This window comes from Neoarius graeffei, chromosome 1 (genome assembly GCF_027579695.1).
Source record: "Neoarius graeffei isolate fNeoGra1 chromosome 1, fNeoGra1.pri, whole genome shotgun sequence".
NCBI lineage: Eukaryota > Metazoa > Chordata > Actinopteri > Siluriformes > Ariidae > Neoarius > Neoarius graeffei.
In genome coordinates this window covers 45,416,194-45,435,693 of record NC_083569.1, presented here as the reverse complement: position 1 = coordinate 45,435,693, position 19,500 = coordinate 45,416,194, and the positions used below count along the sequence as shown (strand labels likewise).

General features: G+C 42.8%; 1 protein-coding gene across 1 annotated transcript in view; it reads left to right on the top strand.

Annotated features, from left to right (window-relative positions):
- Positions 1–19,500, top strand: part of asap1a (ArfGAP with SH3 domain, ankyrin repeat and PH domain 1a) — a 220,738-nt gene that overhangs the window by 67,051 nt on the left and 134,187 nt on the right. The window contains exon 4 of the mRNA XM_060932545.1: positions 11,966–12,038. Coding sequence (XP_060788528.1) covers positions 11,966–12,038 — 73 coding nt within the window. The remainder of the gene's footprint in view (positions 1–11,965; positions 12,039–19,500) is intronic.

Genomic DNA, 19,500 nt, shown 5'->3' with positions numbered 1-19,500 from the left:
TTCTATCCACATTCACTGGATTTTGAGAAACGGAGCATTTTTTTTTCCCCCCAAATTTGATTTAAAAAAAAAAAATTTGTACAAAACATCCGGCAAAATAATTTCTGCTTAGAATGTAAACAAACTGGCACAATGACAATAGCAATTTGTGAAAAATGCTGCTATAATAATTATTCTTGAAAAATAAAAAAAGATGTTCTTACTTTCAAATACTTTCATTCCACATTTGTTGCTTGTATTTTTGTATTTTTTGGGGTTTTGTTTTCGAGTAGAGTTTTGTATTTCGTCTTCAGTTGGTTCACCAACACGCTCTGTCACTTTGTTTTTCTCTACTCATGGTATATGAGCTGATGTCCTAGTAGTAGAGTAGTCGATCAGAGCGCACGATTGCTCATATCCAGTGAATGTGGATAGAATAATGCTAGTCATACTGGATAACTACATGAAGCGCTTCCAAGAAGTGAGGAAGGTTGGAAGAGCCACACTCTGAAACGGACAAAATATCTGGGCAGCACTGCCAACTCTGCAGTGATTACCCGTACTATGAAATCAGACAACGGTGACAGCTGTTCAAAGCCCCACAAAGCTGCCCGATATGATTGAGCGGTGGGCAAAGCTGTCGGCACTCAGACTGTGGGAGAACTTGAACCACAACATGGTTGTCATCTGGAGACGCTTTCGGCTTTGCAAGGAATAAGTATTTCGGAGACCAAATGGAATTGAATTGAACAGAAATGGACAGATATGGACGAGTGGTGTGGACGTGTAAAGACTGCGTCTGTTCGAAAGACCAAACAATCTCTATCTTATCGACATTCGGCTCCCTGAACAGCACCGGCCTCGATCAAGGCCGTTGCTGGGGCAACATTTCCCCCAGAAGGTCACTGCTGGGAGACACTCTCGCATTCTTCGCATTCCTTCCCCAATTTTCCGCGGTCGCCATTTTTCACCCCCAGTGTGACAAGCGGGTGCGTGACCAGCGCCGTTTGTATGGCTGCAGGAGCAGACGGCTGCTTGCTTGCGCTGGGTTACCTCTACCTCCTCCCCTTCCCCCCCCACCCCTGACTGCCCCCTCTTTCCCCCCCTCAAGTCCCATGTTTTAAAGTGTACTGTGTTATTGTGTGCTTGTGCAGAGGTTTTTTTAAATGCTCCCACACTGTACTCCTGATAGGAGCATAGTGGGGGGGGTGTTCTTTTTTTTTCCCTCATCTTTTCCTCATGTTACTACTGTGTTTCTTTTTCTTTTATCCCTGTCATCCTGTCCTGTTCCCCCTCTGTAAGGACAGGTTGATGGTCAATTTCACTGGTAACAGTGACAATAAAGGGTTCATTAATTCGTGAAGAGGGCGGAAACCTATTAGACAGTAGCTTGTTAATTTCTTTTTAAATCTGGGGGATTCGATTGGCGCACCATTGACGAATGTTACATTTCCCATTCAAATCTGGACAACAGAGTTGTTTTATACGCAGTCTATTTCGAGACTTGAACAACAACTGTGCACTCTTTACTCTCCCAAACCCCATAATTTGATGTTTGACCTCCGAGCATCCAGGAAACTCTAAATGTTCTGAAAAACCATCATGGTTCTCAGGAGCACAAGCAGCTACGTACCGCGGTCACCTGGTTCTTCATCTGATTTCACTGTACGATATGTTTTATCTTGCTGCTGTATGCGTTTTTAATTTTGATTTTAAAGTTGTAGCCTATTAATATGAATCTGTCATATAAAAAAGGAAGTCTAGTTCATGCATGGTGCATTAAATTACAGTTTACAAAGGGAAGGTACAGAGCAAGCAAGTTACAGCACAGCCTTTTCACTATCAGTTGTTCACAACTCTGCATCTGCATCCTGCCTTCGGTCTTGCTTACCCGCTTGCCTTTTACTCTGTCGCTTTCCCCCGGCTGTCTCCCCACAGGAAGTGGTATGTTGAGACTGAACTTAAGATGTAAACATAGAGCAGGCCAGAGCATGACTGGACCGTCTGCTACACACAGGCCTCTGAGGCCGATGCATCAGGCTTGTTGATGAGCGCCTTCCAGCCTCGGCTTCCATCTCAATTCCAACATGGATGTTTTATTACTCTTGTTTCATTTCCATGTTGAATTTCAGAATTTTAAACAGCTAATGGTTGACTTTAGACGCATCAGGGCTGTTGGGGGGGATATTTTACAAGTTTTACGTGTGTGTTCATGCGGTTTCGAGTTTAGGGTTCTCCTCATTGTGAAAGAAGGAAAATCAGAAAAGCACTGGTCCTAACTGACTCATTTTCAGTACGAGTCTGAGTACGTGTCATTGTGCAGCCGGTGGTAACCCACATGCCGAGGCTGGAGTTTGTGCTCAGCTCATGTGTATCATATTACCGTACATCACAATTGTAAGAATGATTGATTTGTTTTTCTTTGTCTCGCTCATGACTCTACATTTAATTCAAAAATCATATTCACTCATTAAGCATAAGGCCATCCTTAAAAAAAAAATCCGTTTCCTGTCCACCGGGTGAGCAAAAAAATTTTCAGTCGGGAGGGAGGGATTTTTTTTATATGGATGGATAAGAAATCGCAATGCTGTGTTTGCTTTTTCTTTCAGTACTTTTTTATTACAAAAGCAGACACATTTAATAAAATGACAGTTTAATCAACTGAAACTTGTACAAAAACTTTAAGTTAGCATTTTAAATGCTGACTGCAACATTTGCAAAACTTTTACAAAGGTACTTAAAATGTCCGACACACGGACTTTTTGTAGTTCTAAATCGAGCGTTAGGCCTAGTTCGGATGAAATTACGCTATTAAAATGATCACTGAATGATTTGTTTTTCTGAATCTTTACTATTTTGCTGTTCGCTAGAATACCATTTTGCGATTTCACACTTAAGCAAATGTTTGAAAACTCCGGATCTCCTTCCTTCATGGTGGCTGCCATTTTTTTGTGCCGCAGGGCGCATGCGCAGAGCTGATTCAGTTCAGAGTGCGCGCGCACTCGGCGGAGGCAGTAGTGTGTCGGAGGGAACAGAAGCAGAGATGACGCTTTTTTTGTCTCCGGTAAACCAGTCTTCTCTCGTTCAATTACGTGTCGGCATCAAAAGACACCGTTGGTTGTAAATGAAACCAAACTGAGTGGTTGGAGTGTATTTTCATACACAAATGGAGAAATGTTGGCTGAGTGTGTAATTGTGTAGCCCCACTGCAGACCGTTGTCGTTGTTAATTCATAGCATGCTCAGCTGCGTGAATGTGTCATGCACCGAAAATAAGAGATTTACAAGCCAGGAACGCCTCATGATGCAATACGCAAGAAAAGAAAGAAGATTTACTGCCATTTTACTTTGTATTTGAGTAAAGTGAATAAATAAATGGTCTGTGGAAAATACATTTAATCCTGGGAACTGCGTGCACAGGAGTTTATTTTGTGTTTACCCCCCCGGCTACTTATTTGTCATGGCTGGCTAGTATGAGCCTTAGTGGAAAGCCCTGGGAATGCGCAAATGTCAAGTTCGATTTTAGATTTACGAACCCGAAAAAAATGTCGAAAAACCGGCGTTAAAAAAAATTCAACCGCACGAACGGCACTCACCCGGCCGGTGGACCGGAAACAGAACATTTTTTAATAATGGCCTAAATAAAGAGAAACGTTTAAAAATGAAATTGATAGTGAAAAAAGTATTCGAACTTTGTAATGGGATAGATCCTTGCACATTAACAAAGAAGGGTTTTTCCTAGGAGTTGGAAAATTATCCATCTGTTGAGTTCCCCGACATCTCAAACTACCTGGTGCTGCAGACATCGTTCTACACGGACACACAGATGAAAACCTGGAAGAGCATCGAGGCTAGGGTTGCCACCCGTCCCGTAAAATACGGAATCGTCCTTTATTTGGCAATTAAATCTTGTCTCCCGTATTGAACCGATACGGGACGCGATTTGTTCTGTCTTTTCATAAATGTCCAATACACGTGTCTGTCTCACACATATCAACACTAAATCTAACAATAATGAACAAAATAAAACAGGAAATAGTCCGTTGCGGGATCTACCCAGGACACAAACCCCTGCACTCTGTGTCACGCTCTGTGCGTCTGTGCCTGGCTGCCTGCGTCACTGCGTGTGGCGCTGTCACGGTTGCCTAGAGACAGACAACACACACCGGCGCTGCTCAAAAAACCCGGGCCTTTTAAAAATGTCTGCTGCACCCGGGACTCCACCACGTCCTCAAAAGCGTAAATGCTTACAAAAATACAGACGTGAGTGGGAGGAGGCACATCCTTGGCTGGATGAACTCAGGACTGTTGAGGGAAGGAGTAATGTTTTGCACTTTCTTGTTTTCGGCATTCTTGAATAAGCAGACATACACGTTTTTTGTTCTCTTTTTTCCTCTCTAAGTAAAAATGTCCCCAAGGTTCACAAAGAGAGTCCCTGCACCAAGAACAGTTATGCACTTACATTTACAGTGATATTAAGTTCTCAGTATATTTAGATTATATTTTAAAAGTTCATTGTTGCCCACTTGTACATTATACATTTTTACAGCATTGGCAATAAAGCATTTCAAGCTTTAAGTATGAGTAATTGCTTTCTTGATCACCCCTTTACTAAAAACACCTACAAAATAAAACACACCACTGCTGCGGGCACCCCACCCCATGGGAGTCGTGCCCATGGTGGTCATGGCCCCAAGGAGCTGTGGTGGGCGTCCCTTATTTTCATTTCTGAATGGTGGCAACCCTAATCGAGGCATACAACTTTTTGTGTCACTGGGTTAAAGATCTGGGAATCAGGACACTACAAGATAAATCTCATCTCATTCATCTCATTATCTGTAGCCGCTTTATCCTGTTCTACAGGGTCGCAGGCAAGCTGGAGCCTATCCCAGCTGACTACGGGTGAAAGGCGGGGTACACCCTGGACAAGTCGCCAGGTCATCACAGGGCTGACACATAGACACAGACAACCATTCACACTCACATTCACACCTACGGTCAATTTAGTCACCAGTTAACCTAACCTGCATGTCTTTGGACTGTGGGGGAAACCGGAGCACCCGGAGGAAACCCACGCGGACACGGGGAGAACATGCAAACTCCGCACAGAAAGGCCCTCGCCGGCCACGGGGCTCGAACCCGGACCTTCTTGCTGTGAGGCGACAGCGCTAACCACTACACCACCGTGCCATCCTACAAGATAAATCCTGTATCGTTTTTTTTTTTTTTTTTTTCCTGGGTAAGGAGGAATTTCTGGGCTTTTTGTACATGTCTCCGTGATGGTTACTAGGATGCTACAAGTTAGAAGAAGAAGAAACCTTTATTTGTCACATGTACACTTCAAGCACAGTGAAGTTCATCCTCTGCGTTTAACCCATCTGAAGCAGTGAACACACGTGCGCGTGCGCACAGAGCAGTGGGCAGCCACACCAGAGCGCCCGGGGAGCAGTCAGGGGGTTTGGTGCCTTGCTCAAGGGCACCTCAGCCCAAGGCCGCCCCATGTCAACCTAACTGCATGTCTTTGGACTGTGGGGGAAACCTGGAGCACCCGGAGGAAACCCACGCAGACACTGGGAGAACATGCAAACTCCACACAGAAAGGCCCTCGCCGGCTGCTGGGTTTGAACCTGGAACCTTCTTGCTGTGAGGCGACCGTGCTAACCACTACACCACCGTGCCGACCAATTTTAGTATTGGGTGTAAACAAACCACAGCTGCTCGATTCTCAATCCTCCCTGCACTTGTTTTCCAGGCAAATCATTTGCAAAGATCCACAGAAACCCCTTTAAAGACCTGGGGATTGGTGAAACAGCATGGAGAAGCTATCCCGGCTCACTGTAACTGCATGGCCGGGGAAGCCGTTTCATGCTGTTAACTCGTGAGCTCTGCTTTTGTGTTTACGTGGATGGTCTCGATTATCTCATCTCTCTAGTTCAGTGTTGGAGCCCAATCTACATCATCGTCCTTGTAAAGACTGCTCGGACATCCTGATAAATAAAGTGAAAACATGCGCATTAGTTTACAATCTAGCTACCACGATCAAACAGTAAACAAAAACACATCTGAGGACTTGAGCATCTTCTGAACTTTAAAACATCACGAAATAACAGAGAAAGGCGAGAAAAGTGATTTTGAGAATCCAAACGAAATAAATCCGAGGAATTTACAAACCCTTCATGAAGTGATCCCGGCATTTCTTTGACTTTGCTCCCTTTGATCTCAGCGAAAGGTTCAAGAGCCACCTTTCTCTTCATCTTTTGGTAAAATCCTGTTCTTTTACCCTTCATCACTTCACAGGGAACCCGGAAGTTGGTTTCATGGTTTGTTTGATTTGAGCAACCCAAAACAACGCAAGTGTAGGGCATTTTAACGACTAGCACGGTGCCCCAGTGATTGTAATGCTTTGTAAACAGTGATCTTAGCTGACCGCCACTTCATGTCTTGCATATCTAATGAGGCGGATATGACATTGGATGCAACCCACCGATTTCCAAAATCCTCCATAAATATTCGATGGGATTCAACGCAGGAGGTTGGCTAGGCCATGTACGGACATCTTGCGTTGTTTGGGGTCAGTGTCTTGTTAAAATTTCCATCTTCTCTCCAGATTCAGTTTCTCGGTTGATGAGCTTGAACCAGTGTTGTAGTCGAGTCACTAAACCTAAAGTCCGAGTCCAGTCTCGAGTCCCCAGTGTTCAAGCCTGAGTCAAGTCCAAGTCGTGGGAAAAAAAAAAAAATTTGAGTCGAGTCCAAGACTCCAACTGCACCATTTGACAGCGGCTGTTTTAGCGCCATTAACATTAGTTTGTTCCTGAACATGACGTATGAACAGGTGAATGTGCTTCTCTTTGTCAGGGAGTGCGAAGTATTCTGTCAGAGATGGTTGGGAGACAGATGCAAGTGCAGAAGGTGTGTTTATTAATCCAAGTGAAGACGGTAAACAATCCAGAACAGCAGGCAAAATCGTAAAACGGTGAAACGGGCGATAGGTCGAGCGAGACACAAACAGGTTATCGTAGACTCGACAGAATCAAAGACGAGAAACAGGAAATCGGGAACCCAAACAAGGAAATAAGGCTTGGTAATGTGTCAGCAATGCAACTCAATACTTCGCAAAGTAAGTGTGTTTTTATATTGGTGCACTGATTGCGCCTTAATCCTGTGCAGGTGCGAGTCGTTTACGGCGCACATGCGCGAGAGTCTGCTCGGTGCGTGCACTGTCCGGAGCACGCCCGAGAGTCTATCTGATGCACACGCCAAGGCGTGCAGGTATGACACTCTTGCATGAAATTAGTACAAAATTAATGTAGATATAAATATCTTATGTCAAATTATTATGGCATGTTACAAAAAATAAAGAGGAAAATCTGAGTCCTCATCTCCAGTTTGGGCCATTATTAAAAAATGTTCTGTTTCCGGTCCACTGGCCGGGTGAGTGCCGTTTGTGCGGTTGAATTTTTTTTTTTAACGCCGGTTTTTCGACATTTTTTTCGGGTTCGTAAATCTAAAATCGAACTTGACATTTCCGCATTCCCAGGGCTTTCCACTAAGGCTCATACTAGCCAGCCATGACAAATAAGTAGCCGGGGGGGAGTAAACACAAACTCCTGTGCACGCAGTTCCCAGGATTAAATGTATTTTCCACAGGCCATTTATTTATTCACTTTCCTCAAATACAAAGTAAAATGGCAGTAAATCTTCTTTCTTTTCTTGTGTATTGCATCATGAGGCGTTCCTGTCTTGTAAATCTCTTATTTTCGGTGCATGACACATTCACGCAGCTGAGCATGCTATGAATTAACAACGACAACGGTCTGCAGTGGGGCTACACAATTACACACTCAGCGAACATTTCTCCATTTGTGTATGAAAATACACTCCAACCACTCAGTTCGGGTTCATTTACAACCAACGGTGTCTTTTGATGCCAGCACGTAATTGAACGAGAGAAGACTGGTTTACCGGAGACAAAATAAGCGTCATCTCTGCTTCTGTTCCCTCCGACACACTACTGCCTCCGCCGAGTGCGCGCGCGCACACCGCATTTCGGGGCCACGGATGAGTTACTCTCCCTTGATCAACAAAGTTGGCGGGGAATTTGTGGTTATTATCGGTACAAACAGCGCGAATCACAACTTAAATGAGTGCGGTTCAGTTTGACATTATTGTCAGTCCGTTAGATAAACATTTAATTTTATTAAAATCGAAAATTAATATTTAGAGCCTGTGGGCTACAAAAATAATAGTCATTAAAGTAGCCGGCTGGACTGAATTGTGTAGTCGGCTGTATGGCCGGCAGCCGGCGCTTGTGGAAAGCCCTGCATTCTGCGCAGAATATAGAATTGAATCAGCTCTGCGCATGCGCCGTGCGGCACAAAAAAATGGCAGCCACCATGAAGGAAGGAGATCCGGAGTTTTCAAACATTTGCTTAAGTGTGAAATTGCAAAATGGTATTCTAGCGAACAACAAAATAGTAAAGATTCAGAAAAACAAATCATTCAGTGATCATTTTAATAGCGTAATTTCATCCGAACTAGGCCTAACGCTCGATTTAGAACTACAAAAAGTCCGTGTGTCGGACATTTTAAGTACCTTTGTAAAAGTTTTGCAAATGTTGCAGTCAGCATTTAAAATGCTAACTTAAAGTTTTTGTACAAGTTTCAGTTGATTAAACTGTCATATTTTATTAAATGTGTCTGCTTTTGTAATAAAAAAGTACTGAAAGAAAGAGCAAACACAGCATTGCGATTTCTTATCCATCCATATATATATATATATATATATATATATATATATATATATATATATATATATATATATATAAAATCCCTTCCTCCTGACTGAAAATTTTTTTGCTTACCCGGTGGACAGGAAACGGATTTTTTTTTTTTAAGGATGGCCTTACGAATTTAAGGCACGAGTCCAAGAGAGTTCCTGGCTTGAACTCCTCCTCCCAACATGATAAGCTGAATTTTTACCACTTCATTTCATTTCATCAGACCAGAGTGTATTATTCCAAATGAGTTCTGATTTGTTTTAGATGCACATCCCTGCGCTTCGTTTTTAGCAGAGGGGTTTTGTTTGGGTTGTATGAATGGAGATGATTGCAATGCAGCTTATTGCTCATTGTGTAACTGCTGTTCCTGCTGCTTTCAGGCCGTCCTGCAACTCATCTCAACTGACTGCTGGCTTCTCTCTTAACTTCCTTATCATTAGCCTGTGAGTGTGTTGTGAAATCTTGCATGGCACATCTGTCCAGGGATGATTAGTTGTGGTTCCATGAGTTTCCTACCTACAATTGTACGGACGGTGATGTTTCACGTCTCCCTGCTATAACTCTAGCTTTTTCCATTTGAATGTTAAGAATTTTAGGAAGCTCCTTTACCTTGATTGTTACTTGTGAAGTGAAATCATCTTAAACAATGGCATCTTCTTTTATAATGACGCCAGGTGCAATTTGCAAAATACATTTTTTTTCAGCATTTATATCTGGAACATCTAGGGATGGAATGATGCATTCTGGTCATGTTGAGTTGATTCACAGTACTGGCTTCAATTTGATTCTCAGAATTTTTTTGGAAAATTTGAAGAAAAATAACTGGAAAAGCCCTTTTGTATTTCTGAATCATAAAGTCAAACATTAGAGGTTGAATGTTGGAAACAAAATGTACTCCAGATTCACAATATCTTAAAAATAAATACATTTAATAAAATGAACAGTCCCGATCCTGGGAGTAATGATGGATTGAAACATCTCCGTAGCAGCACCTGAGGCATCATTTTAACTGGAAATGGAGCTCCAAAGTCGGCTAAAATGGCCAACGTCCGCAGCCTTCTTGGGCACTGTGGGTCACAGCGGCCTGGGGCTGGTCTCGTTTGAAAGCTATTGAAAAGCTCTTTTTAACTGTTATAACGTGGTTGCGTAGCTGTGTAACATGTAACGCATTTCGGTCGTGATCCAGAACTATCGGCTCTAGTGTGCTTTCTATATATTTTAACTTTATGGATTGTGCAGATTGGGACTTCTGGTGTTCAAACAGTGCAACTGCTTTAGATGAGTAATTAATATAATGTTGATTCCCAGGATGCAAATCACACGTTGCAACGACGCATGTGAGGCTTTTTTATGGTCAACTTTAATCAAATTTATTTATTTATTTAGTGTGGCAGACATGTCCATAAGCGCCAGCGACCGGTGGGTTTCTCCACTTACACAGATGCTCTGCGCCGGCTGCTCCATCCCAGGAAAAATAAAATAACTTGCCTTTCAATGTTCAGGTGAATTTTTTTTTTTTTAATATCGTCTCCGCTGCCCATAATTGACTGCAAATACAGTTATTTCACCATGAAATTGTCTTCGATTCGCGTCGGAAATGATGCCATATTTGTTGATCGATTCTCTCACTCTGATTGGCTGAGCTGTACCACGTGACCATGCCACAGCGTATGTAGTTATGTTACAGAGCCAGGCAGCGTACTACAGAGGGTAAGTGAGAAAGTCAAGCGCACACACAGCTGAAGGGAAATTTCATACATATTTTGCAAGTATTTTACAAGGAACTGGTGAGTAATTTATTTGCAGAGAATGCACCAGAAGGCATGTGAATTTCAAAATTGTCTGGGAGGGTATGACCCCACACCCCTCTAGCATTGGTGCATGAATTCCAGAGCTGCTTACTACTTTATTTAGCCGGCTACTTCAGATTTTCTGGAGAACGGTGTGTGTGCATTTGTATCTTTTTTTTTTTTTTTTCCTTATAAAATAAAAGAGGGGCGGCACGGTGGTGTAGTGGTTAGCGCTGTCGTCTCACAGCAAGAAGGTCCGGGTTCGAGCCCCGTGGCCGGCGAGGGCCTTTCTGTGCGGAGTTTGCATGTTCTCCCCGTGTCCGCGTGGGTTTCCTCTGGGTGCTCCGGTTTCCCCCACAGTCCAAAGACATGCAGGTTAGGTTAACTGGTGACTCTAAATTGAGCGTAGGTGTGAATGTGAGTGTGAATGGTTGTCTGTGTCTATGTGTCGGCCCTGTGATGACCTGGCGACTTGTCCAGGGTGTACCCCACCTCTCGCCCATAGTCAGCTGGGATAGGCTCCAGCTTGCCTGCGACCCTGTAGAACAGGATAAAGCGGCTACGGATAATGAGATGAGATGAAAATAAAAGAGCCAAAAGTTTTCCTTTTGGTCACTGATGTGAGGGTTAGGTGTAGGCATGGCATTTATTGATCTACATTGTCACCTTTTGTATCTTGCGTCTTTTATTTCATATTGATTCTAGGTCTTTCTCATGTAAATTATACAGCTCATTATAAAAGTCATCAGGCAAGTGCAGACCAATGGGATAGTTGTACTTTTTTTAGTGTGAAGGATTTAAGGTAAGAACATTTGGTCAAGATGGGGGGGGGAATGTCATGTGACGAACGAGACCCTGTGTGGATTTAGTCCGCATCATTGACACTGTTGCTAAGCAGCTGTGTGCTATCACTGCATCACTGCCATGCCAAGTAATTTAGCCTGTGAGAATTTGGTACTGCATATATTTACTCGCATCAGGAGGTTGGAGGGATTTTTTATTTTTTTTTCCTTCTGACATTTGAACTTTCTGTCTCTCCTTTAATCGTTTAGTCTGTAATTAGAGCCGTGCTTTCTTTTTATTCAGTCCTCTCAGTGTTGGAGGTCTAATGGAAAGTGTAGGTAACACACAAGCCCTTGCGCGCACCGAGTTTCTGTCTTGCTGCTTATTCATCTATCTGGGCCAAAAATGCGATCCAACACAGGCGTCTTGCCCTGTTGCTATGGTTACAGTGAAAGACGGAATCCCCAGTGCTTTCGTTTCACATTTTAAGGTGCAGCCTGAATGAACGAATGGTTACATTAACCTGTAGCCTCTGCGTGTTATGAAAAACAGTTATGATTTGGAGCTCTACTGATGCGTTGCTAACAAACACATTTAAAGTTTTCTTCTGCTCTTTTCTCTTTGTCACTCTCGGCAGGCGCTGGATCAGGACCGAACGGCTCTACAGAAGGTGAAGAAGTCAGTCAAAGCAATCTACAACTCGGGGCAAGGTAAGCGCTGCACCTCAGTCTATCCAGCAGGCTCCAAAATTGAGTTCAGTTTCATGAGCTGTTTATAAGAAATGCTACTATACACTAGCCGGCCAGTCAAATCTGGACAGTTGACATTTAAATATTACCTGGTCTAATGACTGTTGATTTCTGGTGCAACATGCAAATGGTAGGGTCGGAATTTGGCACCAACGGCATGACTCCACAGACCCAACCTGCCTTGTGTCAACAGTTCAGGCTGGTGGAGGTGGTGTAGTGTTGTGGGGAATGCACACATTGGTCCCCTTAATACTAAGCATTGTTTGAATGAAAGCACACATCCGAGTAGTGTTGCTGACCATGTCCATTCTTTTACAGGCTTAACTTACTCATCTTGTAATGGCTTTCAATGTGATTATGCACTATGAACATGACCTTGAGTTCAGTGGCATCAATAGTCATCAGTTCTGAATCCTATAGAGGATTTTCACTGATGTCACACGTTTTTGTTTTCCACGCAACGTCTGCCACATTGCCGGGCAAACAAAGAAACAACCGTGACCGTTAATAATGAAAATTGAGACGAGTGCAGTCAGTACAGTCTCTCTAAAACGATTACAATTTTATTTTATTCCAGCAGGTCACATTACATCCAAAAGCCGAAACATGCAGGCATCTCAGGTTCATATAATTTACCCTCAAATGTATTTATTTATTATTTATTCCGCACATTAACTCTCTCTCTGTGTGCACACATGCGTGTCAACTGCTTCAAATGCAGAGGAGGAATTTTGCTGTGCTTAAGTGTACATGTGACAAAAATGAAGGCTTCTTCTTCTTAATTTAGCCACAAATGTATTTATTCCATTTGAAAAGTGTTTGGCAAACCAGCTACCGGATTTGGGACACTACGACATCCTGAACTATTCAGTATTTGGGATTTCTAAATACACCAGAGATGCTAAAGGCAGACAAAAGTACAGAGGCCTACTGATATTATTTCAAGGCACGTTTCGTGCCAGAATGTTATGGGAACTTCCTGATAAAGAAAAATACCTTATTATGACAAAGGGAAGCTCATATGTGGACTTCTAACAGTAATAAACAAGCCAGGGCCTAGATCTAGCATATTTTATGGTGATTAGCCTCGTCTACTAGGCTTGGGAAGATTCACCGATGCACATCGGAAAATCGATACGACCTGTTAAGATGCAGTTGCATCAATTTGCAAACGTCGCATCGGAAAAAAACCCACATAAACTCGAGATGCATCGTATCTAAACTGTCTGCATCGATATAAACCGATTAATATCTTAATTTAATACATATAATGAATAAATTATAACATAACAGTTTAGAAAAGGGTCTGGTATTTCTGGGTTTCATCTCTCTATCTCTCTCCTACTCAAGTCTCGGCTCAAGTCTCGCGCGAATAGGCGGGTCCAACCTAGCTTTCGAATAGGATAGAGGCGGAAAGTCAGCCAGATAGCGGTTAACATGGAGGAAGACAAAACAGACATTGTTCATTTGGTGGTGGGTTTCAAGTCTAACGTATGGAAAGATTTCGGGTTCTACAAGCGAGGGGGAGAGCTGGACAAGACAACGGCCATATGTAAACTCTGCCGTTCCAGAGAGACCTGTAAGCACTTTATGTTGTACTTCCTGTGTTTCAAAATAAAAGGTACAGCTTTAATGCTTCAAGTGCCATAACTTAAACTACTCTGTATTCCATGGTGCACTTTTCTTCTGCATTGCATCGTATCGAATCGCATCGTATCGCACTGGACCGCATTGTATTAGAATTAAATCGTACTGTATCGCACCGTATCGCAGCATGCGGGAGAATCGTATCGCATCTTAGCACTGGCAATTTCATTAATCTTGAATGTATCGAATCGTTGGCAGTGTATCGAGATGCGTATCGTATCGCTTTGATTATGAAGATTCCCATCCCTATCGTCTACATTATCAGTACATACTGCTAGCTGGAGCCAAGCATCAGGTGTAACAAAATGCATCACGTCCCAAGCCCACATCCAGAGCTACATTTTAACATTGCACAGAGCTTTCACACTAACCTGATATAAAGTGTTCTTCACACACACAGGGATGTTTTTCTTCCTGTTTAACTGCGGCTTGCCATTTTTCTCGTCTTTCTGGGTTCGCCGTGAAGCAGTGAAAAGTTAAACCAGGCTTATTTCCATGTCTGTTATTACATCCAAAAGCACTACAGGTCTCTGGTATTGTTCTTTTAGATGTTTATCTGTAGATGTACTGAATTGGGCTTACAATCACTCACGTACACTTGTGCCGGTCGCTGGCAAGCACAAAGCTTACCGGGCAACATGGCTGCGTAAACAAATCTACAGTTACGATGACGTCACGTGAAAGTCCTCTGTGATGCAGTTATATCAACGTGGACCAAAATCACAAAGGAATGTTTCCAAAATCTAGAAGCGTCCGTACTATGAAAATTTGACATGGTTTTTTGAGAAAGAGGAAGCCGTACTCAGTATTATTGCAATGTTCCTACTAAATTAGCTAGCAAGTGTACATAGCTAATTCAGTTTTTAGTTAAGGAATTAATTAGGACAGGGTTTACTGTTATAGGAAAATAATCCACCCCTCACTCTTTATTTATTTTTTAAACCATCCCAAAGTTTTCAGCACATCTCAGGTTTTATTCCTTCTATACCACAGCAAATTGTCAATGGTAATGCTAACCATGTTGAACTTATTCACAGAAAAGTCTTTCCTGTGATAGAAAATGCTAAGATACAGCTTTGCCTTTGACTGTTACAAAGCAGTGACGGTGGAGAAAAATGCTAAATAAATATCTCATCTCATTATCTCTAGCCGCTTTATCCTGTTCTACAGGACCGCAGGCGAGCTGGAGCCTATCCCAGCTGACTACGGGGGAAAGGCGGGGTACACCCTGGACAAGTCGCCAGGTCATCACAGGGCTGACACATAGACACAGACAACCATTCACACCTACGGTCAATTTAGAGTCACCAGTTAACCTAACCTGCATGTCTTTGGACTGTGGGGGAAACCGGAGCACCCGGAGGAAACCCACGCGGACACGGGGAGAACATGCAAACTCCACACAGAAAGGCCCTCGCTGGCCACGGGGCTCGAACCCGGACCTTCTTGCTGTGAGGCAACGGCGCTAACCACTACACCACCGTACTGCCTGCCTACAACTTGAAAGGTGCAAATTGTTGTTTTATTGTGACACAAACAATAAGATGGGGAAAAAAAAGAGATCTAGAGTGTGCATAAGTATCCCCCCCCCCCCCCCCCCCCCCCCCAAAAAAAAAAAAGGTCGGTACTTTGTAGAGCCACGTTTTGCTATAATTACAGCTGCAAGTCTCTTGGGGTATGTCTCCATTAGCTTAGCACATCTAGCCACTGGGATTTTTGCCCATTCCTCAAGGCAAAACTGCTCCAACTCCTTCAAGCTAGCTGGGTTGATTTGGTGTACAGCACTCTTCAAGTTATGCCACAGATTCTCAACTGGATTGAGGTCTGGGCTTTCGTTAGGCCATTCCAAGACATTTAAATGTTTCTCTTTAAACCACTCCAGCGTAGCTTTGGCAGTATGTTTAGGGTCATTGTCCTGCTGGAACGTGAACCTTCGTCCCAGTCTCAAACCTCTGCCTGACTCAAACAGGTTTTCCTCCAGAATTGCCCTGTATTTAGTGCCCATGCATCTTTCCTTCAATCCTGACCAGCTTTCCTGTTCCTGCAGATGAAAAATATCCCCACAGCATGATGCTGCCACCACCATGCTTCACTGTAGGGATGGTGTTCTCAGGGAAGTGTTGGGTTTGCGCTAGGGTTGGGCGGTATCCAAATTTTGATACCTTTAAACCGTCTCTGTGTTTTCCCGGGGTATACGGTATTACCGAGAAAAAAATAATATTTTGTTTCGGCCTACTGTGTAACGTGCGCCTATGCCTCAAATGTACTATTTAAAAGCAGCATAGCGAATTGTGTGCATTGTGGTATGGATTAAGCAGCAAAGCGAATTTTGTGCATTGATGAATGGATTAAGAGATATTTCAAAGCATCACGCAACTCTTCCTTCATCTTGAAAATAGCATTCAACTGTCGTTTACACATGTCTGCGTTGAAACGCCATTTGCAGCACTATTTCACCTGCTCCATCAAAAAAAAGTACACGATGAGCAGGATCATACCCTTTCAAGCATGGGAAATAAAAAAAAGAAAAAGAATCAACCAACACCCAAGTCCGTTTAGACTGCGCGATAAACCATATTCTTCAGCGCAAATGAGGCGAACCTAATTCAAATGCGTGATAGCTGCACAAGGCAAAATCATATGGGCCCACGTCATGCCATGGCGGGGAAATTAATAATCAAATGGCCTTACCTTGCTTAAAACGTTGTCTTGATCACATAACTCCTTACAATTATTCCACTTAAATCCATACGGTTTAACACACCCAACAAAGATAGCAAGCGCATTGCTAATTCCCACCAGAAACCTAACAGTTTATGCTACGATGTTTTCTTCCGTTTCTTCAGTAGATGACATTTCAAACGTTTATTACCCACATCCCAAATGTCATACGTTATATTATTTTACCTTGTTGTTACTCATGTAACCTACTCAAAACACAACTCATTGGAGAGATCTCGTGGAAGTGGAGTACCCCAGGCTATGGTGTGCCTTAGGGGACATATTAGATTTTTTTCGATTTTGCGCGGTCATTTACATTATTGCTGGCTCTTCCTTTTCGTTTGGTTTGAAACCAAAATGCTGCCACACTGCCGATGTTGTATTTTTTTTTTTTTGCCACTAACTCGTTATCTTAACTTGCCATCTTTCAACCGCGGTCTCAGTCTCTTTTTTTTTTTTTAGATAGGACAGTATAGAGAGACAGGAAATGAGCGGGGGAGAGAGAGACGGGATCGGGAAATAACCTCGGGTCGGAATCGAACCCGGGTCCCCGGATTTATGGTACGGTGCCTTAGCCATCTGAGCCATGACACCCCCGGTCTCAGTCTCTTGCAAAGCTTTCTGTCAGACTCCAAAATGTCACGCAGGGTTGCCATGGTAACGACATAAACAACCCTGCACGCGATGAAAACTTCTTTAGGAAATTGATAGAATTAGTGAAAATACGATCACACAGTTATTCGGGATGATCTTCAATTTATTTTATATTATGACCTCATGTACGCCATATTTATTTAGATATTATATATTTTTTTAAAATGACGGTAATGAGACCGATACCGTTGGTACTTTTAGATACCTCGGGATACCTTCTTACCGTAATACCACCCAACCCTAGTTTGCGCCACACATGGCGTATCCCGTGATGGCCAAAAAGTTCAATTTTAGCCTCATTTGGCCAGATAATCTTCTTCCATGTATTTGGGGAGTCTGCTGCATGCTGTTGGGTAAACTCCAAATGTGTTTTCTTAAGCAAGGACTTTTTTTTTACTGGCCACTCTTCCATAAAGCCCCGTTCAGTGGAGTGTACGGTTTAAAGTGGTCCTATGGACAGATACTCCCATCTCCACTGTGGATCTTTGCAGCTCCTTCAGTGTTATCTTTGGTGTCTTTGTTGCATCTCTGATTAATGCCCTCCTTGCCCGGTCTGTGAGTTTTGGTGGGTGGCCTTGTCTTGTCAGGTTTGCAGTGGTGCCATATTCTTTCCATTTTGCTATAATGGATTTAATGGAGCTCACTGGGATATTCAAAGTTTGGGCTATTTTTTTATAACCCAACCCTGATCTATACTTCTCCACAACTTTGTCTCTGACCTGTTTGGAGGCTGCTTGGTTTTCATGTTGCTTGCTTAGTAGCTTTGCAGAGTCAGGGTCCTTCCAGAACAGGTTGATTTATACAGACATCATGTGACAGATCATGTGACATTTTGCACACAGGTGGATCTTAATCAAGTAATTCTGTGACTTATGAAGTGAATTGATTGGCCCAGCTCTTATTTAGGGGTTTCATACGAAAGGGAGTGAATACTTATGCACACGCCAAATTTCTGTCTTTTTCATCTTAATTATTGTTTGTGTCACAATAAAACAACAATTTTCGCCTTTAAAGTGGTAGGCATGTTGTGTAAATCAAATGGTGCTAACCCTCCGAAAATGTATTTTAATTCCAACTTGTAATGTGACAAAACAGGACAAACACCAAGGGGGATGAATACTTCTGCAAGGCACTGTATAAGGATTCTTAACCCTATCGACTGAACACAGATTTTCACAAACCATGTCATTTTATTTCAAATGAGTACAATGAAAATTCAAATGCACTAGTCAGCGCTAACACTCACCATGGACCTTCCTCATCTTATCTCTGCGTCTCCGAGGCAACACGGTCTATTGAGACATTTCCAAATCCATAATCCGAGGTCAAACCAAAGGTTAATTAGGTGAAAACCAGAAAGATCTAGAAATGTGACTTGGGGATAATACGAAAACAAGGTACAAGGAAATAAATAACAAGCCTGTGGTAGTTTTAACACGGATGGTATTTAATGCTCATAAAGGCAAAGGGCAAATTGGAGAATATCCATTTGCATGCAAAAGTTAGTGCACCCCTGGCAAAATGATATTTTATCATTTTTCTACAAACGTCAACACACTTTGTGTTTGAAAAATATCAATGAGTAATTATGGGATGTGCAGACATTTGGATGCTCTTCAAATTATAACGTCTCAGGACTTCCTTCATCAATTAGACCTTAACTGGGTTATTAAGGACTCGCTCCTCAGCTCAAGAGCTGTCATTAGGAATTGTCGACTGATGACAATTTCAGAGTCCAGTACATTATCTGACCCTATTAGAAGCCAGCTGATGCCTAGAAAGCAAGCGGAATACTATCCAGAGCTTCCAGCTTGCCATTTTCACTCTTCGAAACATCATTAAGAAATGGCAGTTAAGGGGAACTATTGAAAGGTCATAGGCAAGGGTCGGTGGTGAAACGTAGAATATCAACTTTATTGTCTAGAAGAACAACCAAAAAGCAAATTCAATCTTCCTGGTGTCTAATTTGCACCCTAAAATTGAATAAAATGGTTAAAATATACTGTTTTGCCCAATTTCTGAAGGTTTGTTTACATCTCACTTATGCGCACTTTCACCGCCAGGGGGCCGTCGTCGTGACGTCATTTAAGCCAAACAGATCGGGAGCAGCTCTGTGTTTTACTTGCGAACCGAGCACACATGTATGGACTCTGGTCGTGAGAGGTTGTGTAAAAAGTCTGAAAGCGATCGCAATTTTGAAGTAGGAACTCTCCAAATTGAATATCGAGAGGTGAAACCATATATGTATGAACCTATGGCCGTTGCGAAGCAATCGGTGAATGTGGCTCACTGGTTTGACCGTGCGGCCTCAGAATCGGACAGCGACTCAGCCGACTCTGATCGCGGTGACCCCGGACCTCAACAAGACTCGCGCCCAAACGATTTATCCTGGTAGTTATGA